Source organism: Salminus brasiliensis, chromosome 12 (assembly GCF_030463535.1).
Source record: "Salminus brasiliensis chromosome 12, fSalBra1.hap2, whole genome shotgun sequence".
NCBI classification, from domain to species: Eukaryota; Metazoa; Chordata; class Actinopteri; order Characiformes; family Bryconidae; genus Salminus; species Salminus brasiliensis.
This window is the reverse complement of record NC_132889.1, coordinates 28,496,509-28,519,543: the sequence shown is the minus strand read 5'-3', so window position 1 is coordinate 28,519,543 and position 23,035 is coordinate 28,496,509. Positions and strand designations below refer to the sequence as shown.

The window sequence follows — 23,035 nt, the reverse complement described above, 5'->3', positions numbered from 1 at the left end:
GTGCAATAAACCAATCAGAGTGTCTCTCGGCATTCCCTTTAAGAGCCAAGTGCGGCCTGCTGTTTCACGTATCGCGCGCGGCCTGGGAGGTCTGACTGAAGCGGTGGAGCGCCTCGCCTCTAGAATAATGCTAATTTATTTTGTATTCTGTTAATTGTTGATCTGAGGGTTCGTAGCTGATTTAGCTGCTTGTGTGCGACGTCGTCTCGGTGTGCAGGAGTGCCAGCCTGCTGGTAGCAATGTTCACATTTCTGAGGATGGAGCGGCATTTTGGAGAAAACATTTACGTAGGGGTCTTGTAACATTTATTTCAACCAAAAACAGCACGGCCAGCTCCAGTTGGTTGACCAGCTTAGGGTATGTTTTTCTTTGAGACGAATAGCTTAGCTGCTCTAGAAGCATAAATAACCTGACCAAGACAGACAACCAGTACGGCCAGCACGGCTAAAATCAAATGCAACATTGGCCAAGAGCTGATTGGTCATCTAGAATACCAGCATAGGGTGTGTTTTCACTTGAAGGACCAGCTTTTGCTGCTAGCTAGTTTTGTATGGTTTAAGCTCAGGAGACTTTAGACCATCCACAACCAGCTAGCAGCAATAGCTGATCTTGAGCTGGATTTTTTAACAGGGATGAAAAATAATGTCATAATTTTTTTTTGTTTGTTTTTTTGCCATAATAAAATTCCTGATCTATTTTTAGGCTATAATATCACTCTATTGTGTTTATGATCTATATTTTACTGCAGTGTAATCTAGGGCTGTTAGATGATTTCAGAATCATATCAGTATCTGCAGATAATTGCGTAAATGATGACGTATTTATTGTACTTCATTTCGGTGCAGGCTACCTACACCCGGATGACTGCATTTCATTCATTTCACTACAGTTTCACTGCTGAGGGGAACAGGTGCATATTAAGTGACAATAAGGCAGATCACCTCTGCAGGACACAACACGAACTGCACCTGCAAAAAAACAAAAAACTAAACAAAAGCACAAGCAAGCATTTAATCAGACCTTTTACACACTATTCTAGGCTCACTACTTCAGAGTACAAAAGTTGCTGCCCCCCCCCCCGACAATTACAAAACTGTACAGGATACACAATCAGAAATGCCTCTTTATGCCATTATAAAATCATTATTTAAATTATTATAAAAATCATTATTTAAAGCACACAAATGGTATCATCAGTGATTTCACACCAGTCCAAATGTATTTCAGAGGCCCTTTGGGCCAGCTTGGCCTACAGAGGACTACAGAAACATTCGTAACAGAAAGAACACCAAGATCTACACAGATATAGACTGGCTTCAAAAATACTTCCAAGTGTACAATTCAATTATTCATTAATACTGCAGCACTATCAATGGATAAGGCAGAATCGAACCTTATAGATCAGATTTAACCTCTTCATTTCTCTCTGTGGGCTCCGTCTCGCTCATACACAAGTTCTGTTTGCAGAGATGCCATAGTCAAGCGGTGTAGTAGACAGGGCTGACAGTCAAACTTTGTAGAAGAGCCCCATTTGAAAACTTAAAGGGCCATTACATAACAACAGAGTTTCTGATATACACAGTGAGATGGTGTAGCCTTAAATGCACTACTATGTGGCAGCACGCATTAAAATTCTTTTTAAAAGGGGTGTGGGGGGGTGTGTGTGTGAAGCTCTCTGGTCTCATGTTAAAGTTAACATGTTAAACCAAAACACAAATTTCTCACACTCTGTGTCCATAGGAAGGTTAAGGTCAGTTCCTTTTCAGCATTCCTGTTGATGCAGGACGCACTGAAGCCAGACAGAATCATGCCAGCAAACGTCTTTGCACGATTAAATAAATTAAAATAATAAAAAGCATTACAATAGCCTTCGCTGTTCCATCTTTAAATAAGAATCAATACACAATGCCAAGTTTAAGTGCAGTAATTTCAACAGATTGGTAAAATGAACAACCAGAAGAAAAAAAAATAAAAATAAAAAAATATATATATGGCTGTCGTCATCAATCAGCTAGTAATCAGTTTAAAGCTTCCAATCGCGGAGACATGTAAAATGTAATCTTCACCGGAGATCTAGGAATTATGAGCCGTCAGGTTTGGGATGATGAGCCAAGTGTGGGTGAATCTCCTGGCAGGGATTTGGGCAGGGAAGCTTCCTTCGGTGTCTGCCTGCAGGTCCTGGTGTTAGTGGGGTATTACTAAAGCGCCTGGCCAGCTCAGCCTCAGGGGAAAGAGCTGGCACTAATGCTATAGAGGCAAGCTAAGGCCAAGATGTCACAGACAGTGCCAGTTCATTACCCGAGCCTAAGGTCCACAATTGTTCCTGAAGGCCCATTTAAGAAAAAGTAAAACAAATGGACTCACTAAGTGCACGGCTATGCCAGCGAGACGTTTCAGCTGGAGGACTCCTCTATATATCATTAATTCCAGTCCTGGAGGTCTAAGTATCCAGCACGGTTAGGTGAATCCCCTGCTAAAACCCACCTACTAAACCCAGCAATTAGCCTAAGAGATGATTGGAACTGGTGTGTCTAAGCTGGAGAACGATCCCTCTGGAACCAGAACGGACTACCCCTGTTGTAAATCTTCTTTCTTTAGTACAGGACCCGTTACTTATCTGCACCAACATACTGTCACTGCAGTCATTCTGTAAATAAGTGCATTTACAAGACATAAATACTTTACAATTGCCAAACGTAACCATCCATAAAGTTACTAAGTACATAGCTAACAAGGTCCTTACTGGCAATAAAATCAATTTGACTTTGAGACTTAAAGGGCCTCAATGATGGAAAACTGACTTCCTTTCATTTTACTGAAATAAATAAATCTGAAGTGGTACATAAATGTGATGTCACAAGAACCAACCTATTACATATTCCACCTATTACCTATCACCGTTTAGCCCCACCCATTAATCCAGCAGTTCTCAGTCACTCAACAAATCAGAACAGAGCTCATTCACTCATACACTGGCCTTGGAAGCAGTCTTTTTAAATCTAGTACAAAGAGAAGTTAATTATCTGGAAACTGGTTAATTCTGACCATTCTTGGAACATAAATCTGCGCAAACATAATCAGTGGACCTCAAAGAAGAAATGAAATAAGAAAGAAATTAGCAAACCAACCATTTATACCATAAGTCCCTTAATGTAGACCTATATTTCCAATTTCAACTACATAACTTACACAATTATGTATTGGTAGTTACTACACAAGATTAATAATCTGCTGTTCGAACGATTAACCGAGACTGATGACTTCCACTGCTGCATAATGCAGGAGAATAAAAGCTGTGGGTCTTATTTTAAGATGTCCTCAGCTCATCATCAAAGCAACAGCTGCCCGGTAGGTCAAACACGAGGTGATTTCAGCCCTGCACTATGTGTGGCTTCTCTGCGAGACTCCATAACTCCTTCCATGACATGACTGTCCTTCGCTCCTTGCTGCAAGTCTCTGCTTCCTGTTTTTAAACTGCTGGATAGCAGTGTGTGGCCCAAGGCTTTAGAGCTTGTCTTTAATTAAAGTCTAACTGGAGGGTAGGACTCTTCTATCAGCTTTAGAAGGAGATCAAAACCTTGTTCCCTTAACAAGCGCCACATGTCGGCCAGCGCTGCTCATGTCTCTGAGGAATACACAGAGTCTGCCTCCAAATGCCCCATGCTGAGCTTTGGCAATCTCGAATGTTCACTGAGACACAGATATGGGCGACTACAGAGCCAGTAATGCGACGCTGGCTCTAGGTCTCTCGGTGTGGAAGGACCACATGCTGAGAGTACACCAAGAACATGTAGTTGGTCGTCTCTCTTCTAATGGTTGATCACTATTTTAACCTGTAGAGAAAGGTTGCACAAATGTCACTAAAAGGTTGACAGTTCAGTCCTTAGAGGCTGCAGTTGTTGGCAGCAATAACAAAAACATGGTGTAATTCAACACTAATAATTTTTTTGCTAATTTCAATGAAACAATCAGTGAAATTTGGTTGAAAGTGCAGACTGTGAATCTTCCATAAATGTCAGATTTGTGTTTGGAAGTAGCAGGTTAGAGATTTTATTATGATTTGAATTTGGTGATGTTATTGTTGAAAAAAGTGTAATATATATATATATATATTAGTCGGATATTGACACTGAAGCAAATGGGAAAAGTTCAGGGGCCGGAATCATTTAAGCTTTCCCAAGGAAGAACTTAGAAAGACATTGTTCATAAGAATGTTGGAAAATGCAGATATTCTCTTAAGAAAGTCTTCACTATTTCTTAAGATTTTCACTCTTAATGGTTTTCTTACATAGGTTGCTGTAGCGTAGCATAAAATGTTGCTTTTTACAGCCTATCATAAACCCTGCAAGATACATTTTTCCTTTTTTAGTTAAATCTGTGCTGCATAGAGCAAAATGGATGAAAAACACAATCCAACTAAGCCTTTAAAAAAATCAGTAAACAAGAACTAGAAGAACAGTACTGTAAGAGAAATGGGCCTAACTCACCAGTAGCTTCCCAAGAGTTTTCTTAAGTTGGCATTGAGGAAAGTCCTAACCATAGCAAACTGTGCAAATGAGTTTAAAGAAGGGCTGCATGATATATTGTTCAGTGTGCAATAGTCCTGTTCCAGGTTATGCAATCAGGCGCAAAGTTATCATATCTAAATTATATCAAACACGTCATGCTCCAACTTTTTGCTGCAAAACGAAATTCTGCACTGTACTCATTTTCCATGAGATATCAACCACAGGCAGGTTATATCTGCCCTGTATTATTTATTTTACTTCAATTCTGAAAACATATCAGATCATTAACTTTAAAAAAAAAATCTGTTTATATATATATATATATATATATATATATATATATATATATATATATATATATATATATGCAGAAAAAAAGAAATTATATATAATTTCGCATTGGTTAAATAAGAAATTTCCTCTTAAGAATGGTTGGTGAATGAGGCCCAGTCTTCTATTTTAATCTTGTTACATTAGGCATTAATTGTAGTAATTCAAAAGAATATATTTAGAAACAAATTTATTTTTGAGAATACCAACTGTTCTTAAAAGATTTTTTAAGAGAATAGTTTGGACACTGTGAATCCAGCCCCAAAGGTTTGAGGCAGTCAGAGCGCACATGTAGCTTTTTGCATATAACTTACTTAATAATTTATATATATATATAATTACATGTAAATAGGATAACATGTAACTAATTACTCTGGACTTCCGGTAAAGGTGCCTTGTTGTAAAAAGCGCTACTCAAATAAATCTGAATTTGACTTTTATGGGTTCATTTGTCTAAAGAGAAAATCAGTGAGTGCTTTCAGATTCTTCTGCTTCATAACCTCTAATGCAAGTGCTTAAAATGCATTTAGTCTTCAACATGGTCAAAGTATCGGACTGTTAAGTAGCCACGCTTGTTTTCTTCAAGACGATTCCATAGAGCACAATACGAATGCTCTCAGCCCACATGAGCCTTCCTCCAACAAGAACCGTGAGAGCCTTCCTCCAACAAGAACCTACTCTACTCCTCCTCTTTAAACATGTATGCCAACAGTACATGTTCAACTATTAACTGCAGACCAGGGCTTAAAAAAAAAAAAAAAAAAGCCCCAAGAGATACACTGAGATAAGCCCATTATTATTACAGTGCCATAAAAGTGTTAGGTGCTTTCAGGCAGTTAGTTGATTATTACACCAGAGGCTCCACTGGCAACGTTGGCCAATCACCTGAAAACACTAAGTGTATATAATATCTTGGTGTGCTGTTCACACGGTTTGATTACAAGTACTGAAGTCCAATGAAACAAACCAAGAAGCATCATGGCAACCATACCATTAAAAATGCATTCACCTGCTCCAGGCTGTGAATATCAAGGGTGATAAACTACCGGCCTAGAGGCAGGCAGCTAGTGTGCTCGGATTTGCTTCCCTGTGGCTAATTTTCAGGCGCAGTTACTTGCTGAGAGTACAATCAGTGTAAGATTTGATCTAGAAAAACAAGATAAGGACACGGTCCATTTCAGCATCCTTGTCCTATCCCATTTGTCTGGCACTTCAATGCAATGTCACAGCAAAGTAAAGGGAGCTACTGGTGAGACTGGTGAGCATGAAAAATGGAATCATGCAGTAATCGGACTTAAGGAATATGAAGCAAATACATCCCCGCACATCTCCTGGGTGAAAGGTTGTATTTGTGAGACCTGCATTCAGAGAGTTTAGCTGGTTCTGCTTGTCATGGTTGGGGTTTTGTCTTATTTGAAGCAGGAAAATGATTGGCGTAGCACGGAGAAGAGGCTGATGGCGGTAGTCCGTGCGGGTGGCAAAACTCTTTGATCGTGACAGTGAGGAGGTTAGTTGTAACGTCCGTAACGACCACGTTGGCGCATCTCGCAGCCATTTCAGGATGCCAGTCCAGTTCCTCTTCTTCCGAGGCCTCCTCGGATATGGGAATCTCAGGAAGCTTGGGTTGCCGATGGCGACAGAAATGATAATGCCGCTTGGCTCGCCTATCGCTTCCGTGTGGAACAGAGAGGTCAAGGATGTGCTCATTGTCTTCAGACGAGGATGACGACGACGAAGAAGAGGAGAACATGGGAGAAGAAGGCAGTAGGGATTGGGCTGCAGAAGGACTGGGTTTTGAGTCTTTTAGCTGACTGTTGGGTTTTAAAGTTGGTAAAACAGCTGGATTTACCTCAGACGACTGGTGGGCTAATAAAGGTTGGTGGGGCTGCGCTAAAGATGTGAGATGGCTTTCACCATCCGAGACTTCTGAGCTGGAAGCGGACTGAGGAGGTTCGTTTAGTGCTGAAGGAACATCAGAGGTCATGACTTTTGAACTCTGGGATGAAGACTGCAAAGACAAACATTTGCTGCCAAGCTTGTGACCACTTTGCTCCACCTTGGGTTGATTCCCAGAAGAAGTGTCCATTGGATGAGGATCAAATGTTTTTCCAAACATTGAAAATCCAGCACCAGATACAGGAAGCTGCAGTCCTCTGTATGAAACATCTCCAAACCTCCTGCTCTTGCCAATCACCCTGTTCCGAGATGGAACTTTCTGGCGCCCAACATGAGATTGGTGGGTGGTGCTTTGAGTCCTTTTGTTATTGGCTGACCCACCACTCCCAGCTTTGTCAATCACTTTCAGATTTAAAATGACGCGCCCCTTCTTAACCTCGCGCGGTTTCACCTTCCGGTTCAGGATGCGGACTGTCTCTGAGAAGGGGCTGAGAGAGTGACCGACTGACTGAGATAAGTGATCCGGACGGGGCAAGGGTCGCCGTGACATGCGATGACAGCGGTGAATGTCCTTCTTTAGTTTGGGCTGGGTAGCTCCAGACTGCAGCTTAGCATTTGAAGGGCAACTAGGTGGGTATGAGGGTGCAGGAAGGGGTGGTGGTGGAGGCTTAGAGGACGGCTGGGGTCGAGTGTGTTTGAACTCCGGGACTCGGTGGGAGCTGTCTGAAGACTGCGCTCTCGACTGGAGAGAAATATACAAGCAAAAAGAGTACAATGAGCCGTCCGTTTTCTTTCATGACTAAACTCTAATAACATTTTTTATTAACCAGTCTGTAGCTACTACCATTGATGTGTATGGACCAACCTTCAGGAGCAGAGTTTTAGGCTTGGGTCCTCTCTTCTTTGGTCCATAAAGTTCCTGTTCTCTCTCCCTGGTTGGAAAGACAAGACGGCACATCACTGAATCTATAAACAGCTTCCTTTTAGTTTATAGGCTAGACTTATTTGTGGAGGCTATGCATTGGCATCACATTCCCACTGGGACACCGAACTAAGTGGCAAAACATTCTGCAACATGGCTGCATTTATTAGGGGAAAACGGGCTAAAACCGGGTATGAAACAAGCAACTATCTACTTAATTAAAGTTGGACTCAACAGCAATCAGCTAACTGAGGCTCAAATCACACACTTAGGGGATAAAACCTCATATCTGAGAGCACAGTTGAGTAAATGGTCTTGGAGTGTTTTAACACATTTAATAGACTGGTATATCCAGGTTTGCTTGCTTTACCTTTCAATCGAACTTTGCAACTACTAAATTCAGAACTACAGTAGGCTTGCTTTTTCTCACCGGTTTTCAGGGCGTGACTTTTCTTAAAGAATAGCTCAGAATTCCTGCTGATTCAGTTTGCACAGTTTCAGCTGCATTTACACTGAATGCTAAAGCTGCCACTCAGTCAGTCTTTTTGTCACTCAATGGGCATGCCCACAGTGACCACCAGTGGCATCACATGAAAACCCTCTGTAACTTGCTCTAGATAAAAGCCTCTACTGCATGGTGTCTCACAACATCAGATAACTGCACGTTTGAAGGCAAATATGAAGTATATGTTGTGCCTGCAGCTGTGCAAGTGGTTTTAACACACATTTTAAAGAAAACGACAGCAGGCACAGCATCAAAGCAAACAAATAGCTATTTGTTGTCTAGCTATGAGAGTAATCTTATGTAGCTCAAGATGACTGAGTGCTTCCTGCAAGCATTCTTCACTTTGTCAACGTCTGACTCATGCAGACCACTTCAAACACACAGAACTTAACGGCTTTAACAGCACACACTCAAAACACACACCATTGGTCACAGGAAAGCATCTTCACTGACTCACATTTTTCTACATGATGATTCTGCACCATAAATGTTTTCCGGGCAGTAACAGCAATTTATATAAGCTGCACATTTAACCAGCCTCACCTGTTTTCTCCCACATACAATCTTGTGTAAAAGCTTGGGGATCTATGGCCGAATCACTCAGCAAAATCACCAGTGAGGTTTATGCAAAAGCTTGGACACCCTAAAGCAGAGGTGGGGAACTCCAGGCCTGCAGGGCCGGATTCCTGTGCAGTTAGGGGATTTTGCCTCTTTAAGCACACATGATCTAACTTCTCAGCTAATAAGCAGGTTTTGTTGGTGTGTAAGAGCAGAGAAATTACCAAGCTGTGCTGGACTTTGCCCCCCAGTTGCCCTAAGGAATTTTAGTAAGACATTTTTGACAAGATCTTAGACCTTATGATGATGATCTTAGACCACTGTGATGTCCCCAGCTGTCATTAGGTCAGCTAAATCAGTCAGCTAAATCAAATGGCCAATCTTTATTCATTTTTCGACACTTCTAAACTCTTGTACTAACACATATCAAACATGGGTCCCTCTATGCAACTGTCCAAAGCTCTGAAAACAAATGTATAAACAAACATCATTTAGAAATGGCAGCTCAGGGGAACTGTGGAGGTCAAGAGGATTTCGGAAAGACCAATAAAGCAGTGGTCCACTGTTCTACTGTGCAGCATTGCTTACACAAGCATAACCTTTCATAAGAAGAAAATCTTTGACCGCAGCCTAAAAGGTATGCTACAGAAGATCCAAAAAGCCAGATGAGTGCTGTGGAGTAAAAAGTCAAGTGACCTTTTTGGCCTTCTGGAAAGAAGAGCGGGACCAAATATATTTTATGGGACTGGCAGAAAATATTGTTTTCTGTTTGATTAGCTAAAGAGGTTGTGCTTACTGTGTCATTTGACCAATGATGCCTAAGATTTGTCAAAATATCTGTAGAACTTAGGAAGCACTCTGGAAGAACCTTAGGCAGCATTTGGATATTACCCATGCATGCCAATATACTGACACAGCACACATGACATGGTCAGATCTTATCCCCACAATAGCAAGTATTCACGACTTGCTGATTTAACCTGAAGTGTCAGAGAGGAATTGCAGAACTCACTTTTGTTCAAAAGCCACAACAAGGCGGTCATCAAGAATGTTCTCCTCTGGCTCCCAAGTGCTGTACCTGCAAGATGCACAACAGGACGGTCTTTATTTTGGACAACGTTTCTTTGCCACCAGACTTACTAACAAAACGTTTGGGACAGCTTACTTTATAGCCCATCCTTTCCATTTCACCAGGTACTCCATTCGACCCTGGAATGAAAACAAAGGCACATGGTGAGCCTGCAGACCAGTTACTCGCATCTGAACAGTAGTAGATAAATACATTAAATTAAATATGTGTAACTGCAATTGCGTAAACAGACAGACTTAATGAGTAACAGTTTCCCCATAAACGAGTGTGCCTGCTGTGCTTTACAACAGACATGCTCTGCACACTGATCCCTCAGTTATGACAGCAGCAAGCCTTTCATATTTGTGTGGGTTATGGGTGCCTTTCTAATGGGTTGCGTCAAAGGGATCGATGAAAAGGCTTGAACAATAAACATACAACGTTATTAAACATTGCAGACACACAAAAACGTCGCCTTGTCGTGAGTACAGGATTGCTCTTTGTCAGAATTAGCAATTCGCGCAGACACAAAACAGCTGGCGCCGTCATACTAGCTAGCCAGGCAGCCAGCCAGCCACCAAGCTATAGCTAACTGGCTAACTAGCAAGCTACGTCCCATCACTTCACAGCTAGCTAAATTCAAGCAACGCAGCACTAAAGTGGCCAGCGATATCGCCTCGACTGCGATTAAACGTTCAGTCAGATGTTCCCTGCGCTACCAGTGGGGCATACAGCCGCACATTTGGGGCTGTTTTTGCAAAGTGCGCTGAAAAAAACACGGCATTGTCGCTGAATCGACTGCCTCCGCTAGCTGAAGTTTAATCGTGGGGGAAAGTAGGCCGCAATGAAATCAAACCAAGCGGAGTAAAAAAAAAAACCCTCCGCCGCTCGGGCTAACCTTGCGGACGCGCCGTTTCAGGATGGCCTCGGCGGCAAACACGCGGTCACCGGCCGCGGACAGCTCCATAGTTCCGCTCAGGAGAGGTGGATTTGACCGGCGATGAGCTGGAGGAAGGAGGATCCCGCGTCTGGGGGAAAACGGAGCGACACAGACACACAAACACACACGAAGGCTGGCCGGTGAGAGCAGCCTAAAGCAGTTTCCATATTCAGAGTGGTGCCCCCTCCAGTCGCAGCAGAGTTTCGTTTTCCCACCCGTTTTCAGACAAGTCCCGCCTTTTTCGCTAGGATTGGCTAGCGGTGTCCGCGAACTGATCTTGGATTGGCTGATAATTCATTCTCGAGGGCAGTCCGTCGACCTACTGACCAATCATTAGCGCAGGAGGCGGCGGGGGGTAGTTTGAATGCGGGTGGAAAAAACAGCAGGTAGCCAGCGAAGGAGTAGGGTTTCTCACCAAATCACAAAATTGTTCTTTACCCAGCTGCTTTAAAACTTTACCAGAAATATACTATTATTATTATTATTATTATTATTATTATTATTATTATTATATTTGACACTTAAAGCCAGTGCAATTGAAAGACGCTCCCTTAATAAAAACTTAAATATCTAAAAATTAGTCATATCATCTATTCACATTCACATTCATGCAAACAAGATCAACCTCTCAGGACAGTGTGTGCTGTTTGTGCCAGGTGGTTAAGGCCACACCCACACCTTTAGTACCCTTCTCCGTTCAATAATTCAGAGCCAACAGACGTGTCAATAGTTCTCCCTCTCTTCACACACACACACACACACACACACGCAGAGGGCAGCAGCAGTTCACAGAGTCCACAAGAAAGAAGTCGGAAGGTTGTTTCTCTGAGCGCTGAGTGGTTTCTACTTGTTTATTAGGCTTTGTTTGTTTGTTTGTTTATTTGTTTGTTTGTTTTGCCATATTACCTGAGCAGCAGGATGTCGGGACTAAACACTGACCAGTTACACCGCTCCACTCTGAGGATATACATGGTGAGTCTAAAACTTGTTCATAAACAGCTCATAAACTGCTTTTATTTATTTATTTATTTATTTTTTACAATAATAGAAATAATAGAAAACATGTATTTTACATTACCATACTGTATCCACAATTACATCTAAACAGTGGAGTAATACTAAAATTTAAACTAAAATTGTGTGAAAATGTAAAAAAAGGATGGACACAGTTGAATCAAGTATAGTGGGTGCGCTACTTTCATCTGTAAAAGGGTTTAACTTTAATAGTCGCATTCAGACCAAAACCATCCCTACTGTATAAAATACTTTAAAATATAATTACAATAATAAAATATAATTTAAATGTATGAAATATAAAATATTTTAATAAATAAATAGTAAATATATTAGTAAATATAAATGAAGGAAAATGACAGTGAATCCCACTGTATTGTATTATACAGCACATCACATCTGTACTGTACTGTAAAGTATTTGATTATCTATATGATAAAAACTGTAGTTATACTGGTATACCTCCATCCTAGCCATACAAAAAGATGTCTACAATCAAATTCTAGATGTCGATATTGATATAAAATGCCTGATGAACGCTGTGTGCTGTGATATTAGCTGTAGGCTTCTTCCTGTAGGGAGTGTTTGAGCAGTTTGCATTTGTATGCTCATTTTAAAGCTTGTAGGCTATTTTAGGTGCTTCAACAAAAACATTTTCTTTAACAGCTCATAGAAATTAGAAACACACTTTACAGCCATTGCACAGCAGTACGTTTGATCATAAACTCTGGATATAACCCATCCACGGCAGTGAACACATACCCGTACACTTTAGTGAACTGAGGGTGAGAACATACACATAGATTGGTGAGCTCTGTTATTTAGTTATTTTTCCTAAAGCAAAACCATTGTGAAGTACTTGGTAACAATTTAGTTTAGCACATGTTGTGGCGTTCCACAGGCTTCAGCTTTAGGGTTTATGAAATTAATTGTGGCACTAATGTAGTTTTAAGAGTGAAGAAATGAAGGGTAGGCCTACATACAGGGTTTAATAGGTTAAAGCTTAATAGGGCCACATATTGGACGATACTTAAGGTTTTAGCATTGGTCTTGGGAATGGAAGGAAAAAATGGTATTATGCCATCCTTAACTTCTTCTTTCTATCTTTCTCTCTCTTAAAATCAAAATCTCTCTCTCTCTCTCTCTCTCTCTCTCTCTCTCTCTCTCTCTCTCTCTCTCTCTCTCTCTCTCTTTCTCTCTCTCTCTCACTCTCGCTCTCTCTCAGAGTCTAATGGACCAGTTTAACCCAAGTTTGCAGAGACTGATCGTGTTGGGAAATAACTACATTCAGGCTTTCCAAGGTAATGAAGCTTAAGCCAGTGAGAGATGTGACCAGCTTGTGAACAGTTTAATGTGAACAAAAGAGAAAAACTGAGAGGGGAAAAAGGCGGCACAAAGGGAGAAGCTGAACTTTGGCCTCCCGGATGATACAGTGCTGTTCTAAAAGGAACCGGTCAATCATGTTTGTTAACAGCCAAATAATGCATGACGTTCTGTGCGTCATAACAGCAGATAATAATGCCTCATGAAAGTTATCTTTGATATAGACATATAAACCTGAACCTAACATTGTCAGCCCTTTATGTGCAGTCTCCAGATTGAGCTTACTGCTAAAATCCAGGCCTCCTTATACTAGTACTGAAACAAGGCTTCAGTTGTCCTTGTTTGTCTTTGCTTGATTGGAAAATAAGTAACTGTGATTCACCAGAGTGTAATAACGAATTCTGATATATCTGTATTTTGTGTGTATGTGTGTAGCTCTAGCTGTGACCAGTGAAGCCTATTTCAGTGCTCTTGCTAAGATAGGAGAGCAGGCCATGCAGACTATGTCATCTCGTCTTCTAGGTAAGGTTTTATCTCTCTCTCCATGCGACCAAAACTATATACAGTGTAGTTAAGTAGTCTTTACACATTGCACAGAACACCTGAAGCTTACAGAATCAGAATCATGTTATATTATGTCATATATTGTCGCTAGCATGCAAAAACCTCTCCAGTGTGACAAAAATATATCTCCAAAATATCAACTTTACCCAAGAAGATCAAAAACGTCTTACTTTTCAATGGATAAACTGTTTATTCCAAGTGATTCTGGAGCATTTCTATTGGTCCAGTCATTCTGAAATTTGGAAACAATGTAAAGAACAACTGCCAGATGTAAACAAAAAGGCAAAAATGGATATATAATGTTTTTGTGTGACGGTGATTATATGTTCTCTATACACTCTATAAACATAAATGTGCTACAAAAGGCTCTTTGACTGATACGATAGAGGAACCACTTTTGGTTGCATATAGAATGCTTATAACAGAGATGTTTGAGTGTAAAGAACCTTTGAATTGGTAAAAAACCTTTCCTGTAGAAGGTCCTTCACATCTGTTTTGTGGTTCTTCTATGGTGTTGCCCTATTTTTTGAGAAGCTATATATATATATTTATACTTGGAAACATGGTCATATCAGAATATTATGGTCACTCCTGCTTCGAATGGTAGGGTAGTAGCATCTTGGAAAACCGATAACTTTGTGGGATGTTGGTGTACCGAATATGGCTGTTGAGTGCCTCCCCATGATAGATCAGTGGTGCCTTAATGGCCATGAAGACACGTACAGTCAACCAGTTAACCTCTATATTGAACAGTTTCCATCACTTAATACAGTCCATGTCACAACGTCTCGCTAATGTCATCCGAGAGATTAGGTAGGTGGTCATAATATTCTGATATGAACATGTGTATATGGTCAATAAAAAGACATTAGTTTCTATTGGTCTAATAGGTCTAATAGGTCTTGTATACAAATTGTACACAATCTAAACACCATTTGCTGGACATTATGTGAGTCAGAGGTTTAATATAATATATTACACTGACACAATCAGCTTTCCAATTGTCCAATAGACCTTCACACCCTAAAACAGGGTGGGCTTTTTGACCAGTGTTAAATCAGTCCATAGTCCCCCAACCCACCAAGCCCTGATCTAACTCCTCTCACTGTAGCGTTGGCCTGCTGCACTATTCTGTGTTGACTAACCAGCTTTATTGCTGGCTATTAGCTGAATTGGAGGCTGTGGCCTTCACACACGCAGATACGGATCTGAATTTATTATACATATGGCACTTTGGTCTTTTCCCACTGCGTCTCACACAGCACCTCACACTACTCAGGAATGCTTTGAAATCCATCGTATAGTCATTAATTTCCCATACTGCGAGTGTGTGTGTATAAATAACAGTGTGTGTAGGAATGTGTAATGTGTTGTGAAATTTGTATAGAGTTTTTAACATGAGGAAAGAGAGGGTGAGTGAGGGTGAATGGGGGAGAATGAACGTCTTTGTATGTGTGTGTGTGTGCGCGCATGTGTGTTCAATGTTGTGCTATCAGGTAACACAGGATCCTCTGTGATGATAAATTATGAATGATGACAGACCATCAGCTGCACTGCATGTGTTTAACCTTTAAAAGCCTTTTACACACACACACACACACACACACACACACACACACACACACACACACACACACACGCACGCACAGGCTTTTACATGTGTATTAATGTTTAAAACGTTAAAATCTGAGCAGCAAGCAAATAAACACATGCAGTAGTCAGTAGTGAGAAGATGCTCTTGGCTAGCGAGGTTATTGATATGTAGGTAGAGAAACACAGGTATCGTTATTTCTCTATTCTAGCATTGCGGTAAGGATTTGATTGCATTCAGCAACAAGGGCATTAGTGAGGTCAGGATGCTGGATAATTACCATTCCAACCTCACCCCCAGCTTTCCAGCACCATCATTCCAGAGCTTGGATTAGTCGTGGTGCCAGTAGATTCATGTTTATCTGCTCCAGAGAGTCCTATTCTATTGGCAATACTTTGGTGCCAGAGAGTACAACTCTGGTGAGTGGTACAGAGCAATCAATGCGACACAATGGACCAGTTAACCTCTATACTGAACACCTTCCATTACCTAATACAGTCCATGTAACAATGTCTTGCTCGGGTCATCCGAGCCAAGGGTGGTTATTACCACTATTAGGTAGGTGGTCATAGTATTCGGGTATGACCGTGTACAATGTGTGTTTTGGCAGGTGAAATATTGATACAAATTTCAGAGAGTCAGCGGAGACTTACCAACGAGCTAGAAGGAGTGGTACGTTATTTGTCTTGTATTTTCCATGCATTCCTGCATTCATTTCTTTAATCTCCTTTCTGTAGAAATGATCTAAAATGCATAAAGATGGTGTGTTTTTGTGGTCACTTTAGTTTCATTGGTTCCATAATGAAGTCCTCGAGGAAATGGAGAATAACGTCAGGCTGGACAAAGACTACGTTTCAGTCAGTCATATTTGCACTTGCTCTAATGATATCAATAGTAAGTGTATCAGGAATGTGATGGAATTCATTAAAAAGGATTTGTCGATATTGATGTGCTTGGCCTCCAGGGTAGCAGGAGACAGTATGAAATGGAGGTGAGAAACCAAGCAACAGCTTTAGAGAGACAGCTGAGGAGAGGTGGTTCACAGGTGAGACTGAATCTTTGTCTGAAAATGTGTGTGTGTGGGGGGATGGTGTAGGGGGTGTAAAAATGAATCTAAGGGTGTTGATTGAATTGTATTAGTTTTATTAGAATATGTTATAAGAAATGATTATAGCATTAAATAGGAAGTTGTGGGCTACGAGTGGTCCAGTGGACTATGACGCTGCCACTGTGACCCGCGGATCAGTAGTTAGAATCCCAGGTCATACTGCCTGCTATCAGCAGCCGGGGCCTGAGAGAGCACAATGGGCCTTGTTTTTTCTGGGTGGGCTCTCTCTCTCTCTCCCCACATCGCTTCAGTGTGCTTCTGGCTGGAACGGGCATCTGCTAGATGATGCGTCAGAACTGGGTACTCGGCACTTTCCTCCAACCGCATCGGCTCACTTCGAAAAGAGGCGATGGCTGATTGTGGTGGCTTGTTGCGCCCTGTGTCGAAGGAGGCATGTGTCGGCCCTCACCCTCCCAGTGTTGGGAGCATTACATGTGATGGAGGAGAGTACTAAGGAGTGGGTTGGTTAATTGGTTAATCTAAAACTTTAGGGGGAAAATTGGGTAGGAAAGACAAAAAGTAATTTAATAAATATGAATAATGAATTTCCAAAATAAAAGTTATGGCATATAAATAATAATGTTTAAAAATCCATTATAGTAAAATCAAATGGTTTGGAAATTGGGCAGTTTCATGCTGCACTGAATCATTTCCTCAAGAACTGTAAATCACTGTGAGATCAGACTTTAATGTATTTAATTAATGTGTAGACCATGTCATAAAAGAGACAAGCAGAAGAGATTTTTAATGATGTTGGTGGTGACATGCATGTATATGTGTGTGTGTGTGTGTGTGTGTATTATAATAAAAGTATATGTTTGTATTATAATAAAAGTATACTGTGGACGTGTAGGACAGTGGTGAATATGTGCAGTTCCTGAGGGAGAGTCAGAGAGAGGCGCTGAAGGAAGAAGAGAGGAGATATCGCTTTCTGGCTGAAAAACACTGCGGACTTACTCAGTCTATTGTATATCTGATGAACAAGGTAAAGCTCCAACTCAGCTTCTGCTTTAACTTTTGTCACACAGTTGCACAGGTTTCAGACCTTCCTTTAGTTACCCATGAGTTCAAAAGCAACCCTGGAGGATCAGGTGTCTACAAACTTTTGGCCATACAGTGTGTTTGAAATTCTACCCTCTTATTGGCGTTATTTATTCCATATTGAAACCCTTAGCTCATACATGCCCTGCTCTGCTATTTTAGAGTCTTAAAGCCTCAGGGAACACATTTTAATATATTGATTTATTTTGTATAATACTAAACTTGTGAACACAAAGCAGAAATATGATAAAACACTGATAAATAACCAAAATGCACTCCTCTGACCTCTCTGTGAGGGGTCTGGGCATGGTTGTAATATTCTAACAAATATTCCAACAAAGCTTCCACTTTTTTTCTTTGAATTGCGGTTGTGATTTTACAGATCTTTAGGGCTTACTGAAGTTTTGATATCTGTAATTGAGTAACCAGCCCACATAAAGATACAAGCTTGAGCCACAACTAAGGAGGAGCGGCTACCCTGTGCAGGGTGGGGCATGGCCCGATTACGGTGCTTCGGCAGGACCTCCTGTCCGCCCCATCACCCAGCTGCTAAATTTCTTGGATTAAGTGGAGAGGTGACAGACACCAGAAGTGAGTGACAACGGGGCACAGGGACTCCCAGTCACGACTTGAGCTGTAGCTTGCCATGGCTTGGCTTGTGATTGGTCAGGGGTATGTTGCCGTAAACCTGACTCACATTTAGGACCGCCCATTCCACATTGAAGAGAGCAATACTGATAAAATACAGCAGGCAGTTATTAGACTTTAGAACGATATTTACAATATATACTTTGGACATTTGCGCTGGGGGCCCTGAGGAGCCAGATTAAGTTCATTTGAAAGAAGACTTTCATTTTAGGTTTAATAGATTCTTAAACACAGATAGTGTAACATAAGACTTGCTCTACAGTGTGTGCAGAATTATTAAGTTGTATTTGAGAGGATTCTTTTTATTATTAAACAACAACTATGTTCTCAATCAACCCAAAAGACAAATATCAAAGCTTAATATTTTTGGAAGTTGGAGTGGGTTTTTTTTTAGATTTGGCTATCTTAGGAGGATATCTGTTTGTGCAGGTAACTACTACTGTGCAGAATTATTAGGCAACTTAATAAAAAACAAATATATACACATCTCACTTTCACCAGGTAAACCAATATAACACAAAATTTAGAAATAAACATTTCTGACATAAAAAAAACAAAACCAAAACCAAAAACAAATCAGTGACCAATATAGACACCTTTCTTTACGATGACACTCAAAAGCCTTCCATCCATAGATTCTGTCAGTTGCTTGATCTGTTTACGATCAACATTGCGTGCAGCAGACACCACAGCCTCCCAGACACTGTTCAGAAAGGTGTACTGTTTTCCCTCCCTGTAGATCTCACATTTTATGAGGGACCACAGGTTCTCTATGGGGTTCAGATCAGGTGAACAAGGGGGCCATGTCACCCTTACTGTCCAGCCACGCTGTGGAGTATTTGGATGCATGTGATGGAGCATTGTCCTGCATGAAAATCATGTTTTTCTTGAACGAGACCGACTTCTTTCTGTACCACTGCTTGAAGAAGGTGTCTTCCAGAAACTGGCAGTAGGTCTAGGAGTTGAGCTTCACTCCATCCCCAACCCCAAAAGGTCCCACAGGTCTCATCTTTGATGATACCAGCCCATACCAGTACCATACCATACCAGAGTCGGAGTGGAGCTCTCTGCCCTTTACTGATCCAGCCTTGGGCCCATCCATCTGGCCCATCGAGAGTCACTCGCATTTCATCAGTCCATAAAACCTTAAAAAATCAGCCTTAAGATATTTCTTGGCCCAGTCTTGACGTTTTATCTTATGTTTCTTGTTCAAAGGTGGTTGTTTTTCAGCCTTCCTTACCTTGACCATGTCCCTGAGTATCACACACCTTGTGCTTTTTGATACTCCAGTAATGTTGCAGCTCTGAAATATGGCAAAACTGGTGGCAAATGGCATCTTGGCAGCTTCACGCTTGATTTTCCTCAATTCATGGGTAGTTATTTTGTGCCTTTTTTTCAACACGTTTCTTGCGACCCTGTTGGATATTTGCCATGAAACGCTTGATTGTTCAGTGATCACGCTTCAAAAGTTTGGCAATTTCAAGACTGCTGCATCCCTCTGCAAGACATCTCACAATTTTTGACTTTTCAGAGTCATGTCATTAGACCACACCCCTTCTCATTACAGAGATGCACATCACCTGATTTACTTAATTGGTAGTTGGCTTTCAAGCCTATAGAGCTTGGAGTAGGACAACATGTATAAAAAGGATGATGTGATCAAAATACTCATTTGCCTAATAATTCTGCACACAGTGTAAAAGAGCTTAATCCACACTCTAGTTGAGGATATAGAAAAGAAAGTCTAGCTAATCTGTCAGAAAATCAGTGTAAATGAGGTAATGCCTCTTGCCAAAGACAGGGGGCGCTTTGCAGCAGAGAGCCGAGGGATGGAGAGAGCAAGTGAATCAAACAAGAGTGTCCCGTCCACGCACTCCATCAAGACTGGAGGACAACAACAAGGTAAGAAGCTGAAGCACTACTGACAGTAATGGTTTCAAATTCTAATACTGGGCTACATTGTTGGTAAGCTAACTGATGTATGATTTCACCCCAGCTTCCCCAGGTTGATGATCAAGCCCCTCGCGGTTTGGCAGAACAGCCGTTGGGCAGAGTGCCCTCTAGAGGTTAGAGTACTCCATAGCACAAACACAAACACAAGAACTTCCTCGCCTCTACAAATGTGTTTTTCTAAAACCCCAGTCTAACACACTCTACACCAATGGCCCTGTTCTCTCTTTCCAGGCCCCTCCCCACAGCCCACTCGTTCACGCTCCAGCTCATTTGGAGATTCTCTGGGGTTGGGTGGAGGCAGGATGATGCGAGCGCTGGTGCCACACCCACCCTCCTCTAACGCCACCCTTCTGTCGTTCTCCAAAGGTGAAATGGTCACTGTGCTTGTGTCAGAGCCACGGAACGGTTGGCTGTATGGCCGTGCGGAAAGCTCCTCACGGTGAGAAGAGAGCCTAATACTACTTTTTTATTTATTTATTTATTTATTTTATTTTTTACAGTTTATGGACAATGGTACCCTATGTGGACAAAAGTATTGGGACACCTGCATATTATTCATTGTTTCTTCCAAAATCAAGAGTTTGTCCTGCATTTTTTGGGAGTAACTTTCTCTACTGACCAGTGAATGTTTGCTACTAGATTTTGGAGCATTGCTGTGAGGATTTGATTGCATTCAGTGACAAAAGCGTCAGTGATCCCCATCCCACCTCATCCAAAACTTCTTAACTCATCCAAAAAGTGTAGGATGGGGCTCCACAATTGCTTTATACCCCTCTAACCCATGCATGGCATTAGGCATGGTGCCAATAGGTTCATGTTTATCCAGACAGTCCCATTCTATTAGCAGTATTTCTCTACAGTGACTAGATAAGCTGTGTGCGTGTGTGAATTTGCACATCTCTGTCAGCAGTGACTGCAACTTAAAGTAGCCGAATGCATTCATTAGAAGGGGTGTCTATCCACAAACACTTGGACATATAGCTACAGTACATTAGCCTTCCAGAAGCAAACGTCATGTCTTGGCTGATCGACTGCATTAGGGGATTTTTTTCACTAAAGTATGTCTTTGACTAAGTGTTACCACTCAGCACAGATGTTTCCTTCTTCCAGCCAGGGCTGGTTTCCTGCTGCATATGTAGGCCCTATTGAGGATACACCTAGAGCACCTGACCCCAGGTAGGGCAAGATCTCAAGCTTTACAACACCTGCACAGGTAGCTTTCTCTACAATTCTGAGTTCTATCTTCCCTTCCAGTAACGGCTCCCTCAGAAGCAGCAGCAGCATGAGTAACCTTCTCGACCAATCATCAAGGAGCAGAAACAACCCGGCTCCACCTCCTCCTCCACCGGCACCATCACAAATGAAATCGAATGGCTTCCAGACTGTCACACCTACTCTGTCTGAAAGCAAGGTATGGTTAAAATATGTGGACAGAGATAGGTGAACATTTAAGAACATCAAAGAACACTTGCATTCAGGCAAACCTTTGATGTTGATATTTTATAGATATGGAAATTCTGATTATTTACATTTAAATGGAGTAAATTCAGTGTCTCACCTTTTTTAGTGTAATATGCCACCAAGTCACCCATTCACTGATTTATATAGAAATGCTCACTTTCATCATCTAATTCTTAGATCCATACTTCCAAGTCTACTAGTTAACACAGACCACTTTTTACATGGAGGTGTAGTCAGTAAGTGAGTGTAAGTGGAGTGTGTCTCGAGCTGAATTTTAAGTTGCAGTTCCCTCATTTGATCAGCAGAGGCACTGTGGTAAAGTTCTGTTCTCCATGGCGCCCCAGCCGTCTTTCTGGTGGATGGAGGGGGGCAGCTCCAGCTGCTGAGGGTCTGTCAGTTTGTACATGTGTGTGTGTGCATCTGTGTGTGTTGTCCTGGCATGATACGTTTTCTGGTAGTTTTTGTACTGGCCTTACAAACTCAGAAAAACAGTGTGTTGTTTCTGCATCCTACTGTCAGTTTTAGTGTGTGTGTGTGTGTGTGTGTGTGTGTGTGTGCATTAGTGTACTCCAGCAGCTGTTTTGTAGTTTTTGTGTAAGTTAGAACTGCAAAGGGTTTCAATGTTTAAAGTTATGTCCTTCAATCTACAGAGACAAGAAGACCCCATCCCTCGACCCGAACTGTTCCCCAGGTAAAAGTTCACCACACAATGGTTCTTTGAATGATTTCATAGAAGAATCACTTAACTTAACCCCAAGTGTTTTTTTTTTTAGCCTTTTGAACTCTATAATTTGTTATTAATCATAATTTAAAAACATCTATGAATAATTTGGTAACTGTTTGATTTAGCATTTTTAGTCCCACAGGGTTCTATTTTAGGGTTTTATGAAATTGATGTTAATTATGAGAGTACTGCAGTTCTGGGGTGAAGAACTGAAGAGTAGGTAAAACATATAAAAGGTTCCTCACACTCAAACATCTCAAAACATGGTTCTGTACGGAACCAAATGTTGTTTCTTCAATGGTATATATAATAAGTATTTTAAGTATGCAGATATGTGTACTCTTAAAGCTGGATTACGTTCTTTACTGACCTGTGTCTTTTTGTTAATGGAATAATTCTGTTTTTTTCTGCAGAGGCACAAACCCTTTTGCAACAGTGAAGCTGAAACCCACAACAACGAATGACAGATCAGCTCCACGGGTCTTCTAACTCATCATCCAATGAGAGATCAGCTGTCTCTATCTGACTGCAGCACAGCGCAAATCGGTTGTACGCATTCTGCTTTAAAATGAGACCAGACTACTGTAATAGACTCGCTCAGATGTTCAACCAGAGATCAGAGATTTTGATGTTCTATTAATACAAGATTGCTAAACCTATTTCTACATTTCTAAAACGTATTTTAAGTGTATATATTAATGTCATAACTACAAATCTAGGGGTTAGTAGTTCTAGAACTAAGATAAGATCAAATAAGATAATCCTTCATTAGTCCCACAGTGGGGAAATTCTCAGTGTCACAGCAGAAAGGGATAGCAAGACACTCAGTTACAAAAAACGTAAATAATTTACCACTATATACACAAAATAAATAATAGAT

General features: G+C 41.2%; 2 protein-coding genes across 3 annotated transcripts; one reads left to right on the top strand and one right to left on the bottom strand.

The window, feature by feature from the left end:
• Positions 1-653: 653 nt before the first annotated feature.
• On the bottom strand, positions 654-10,911 carry cbx6b (chromobox homolog 6b). 2 transcript variants are annotated; one of them, XM_072693652.1, is made up of 5 exons: positions 10,687-10,911; positions 9,885-9,928; positions 9,732-9,797; positions 7,600-7,666; positions 654-7,476 (listed from the first exon to the last, which is right to left on the bottom strand). In XM_072693652.1, the coding sequence occupies exons 1-5, from the start codon at positions 10,753-10,755 to the stop codon at positions 6,229-6,231; spliced, it is 1,494 nt and encodes a 497-aa protein (XP_072549753.1). In that variant the 5' UTR covers positions 10,756-10,911; the 3' UTR covers positions 654-6,228. The 2 variants fall into 2 exon arrangements, with proteins under 2 accessions (XP_072549753.1, XP_072549752.1); XM_072693651.1 differs by lacking the exon at positions 10,687-10,911 and having other exon boundaries at positions 655-7,476; positions 9,885-10,620.
• Positions 10,682-22,678, top strand: baiap2l2a (BAR/IMD domain containing adaptor protein 2 like 2a). Its single transcript, XM_072693653.1, has 15 exons — positions 10,682-10,868; positions 11,643-11,700; positions 12,968-13,043; positions 13,501-13,587; positions 15,831-15,892; positions 16,006-16,077; positions 16,185-16,265; positions 17,182-17,313; positions 19,815-19,919; positions 20,014-20,083; positions 20,202-20,409; positions 21,081-21,146; positions 21,225-21,381; positions 22,082-22,122; positions 22,569-22,678. The coding sequence occupies exons 1-15, from the start codon at positions 10,789-10,791 to the stop codon at positions 22,642-22,644; spliced, it is 1,371 nt and encodes a 456-aa protein (XP_072549754.1). The 5' UTR covers positions 10,682-10,788; the 3' UTR covers positions 22,645-22,678.
• Positions 22,679-23,035: the final 357 nt, after the last annotated feature.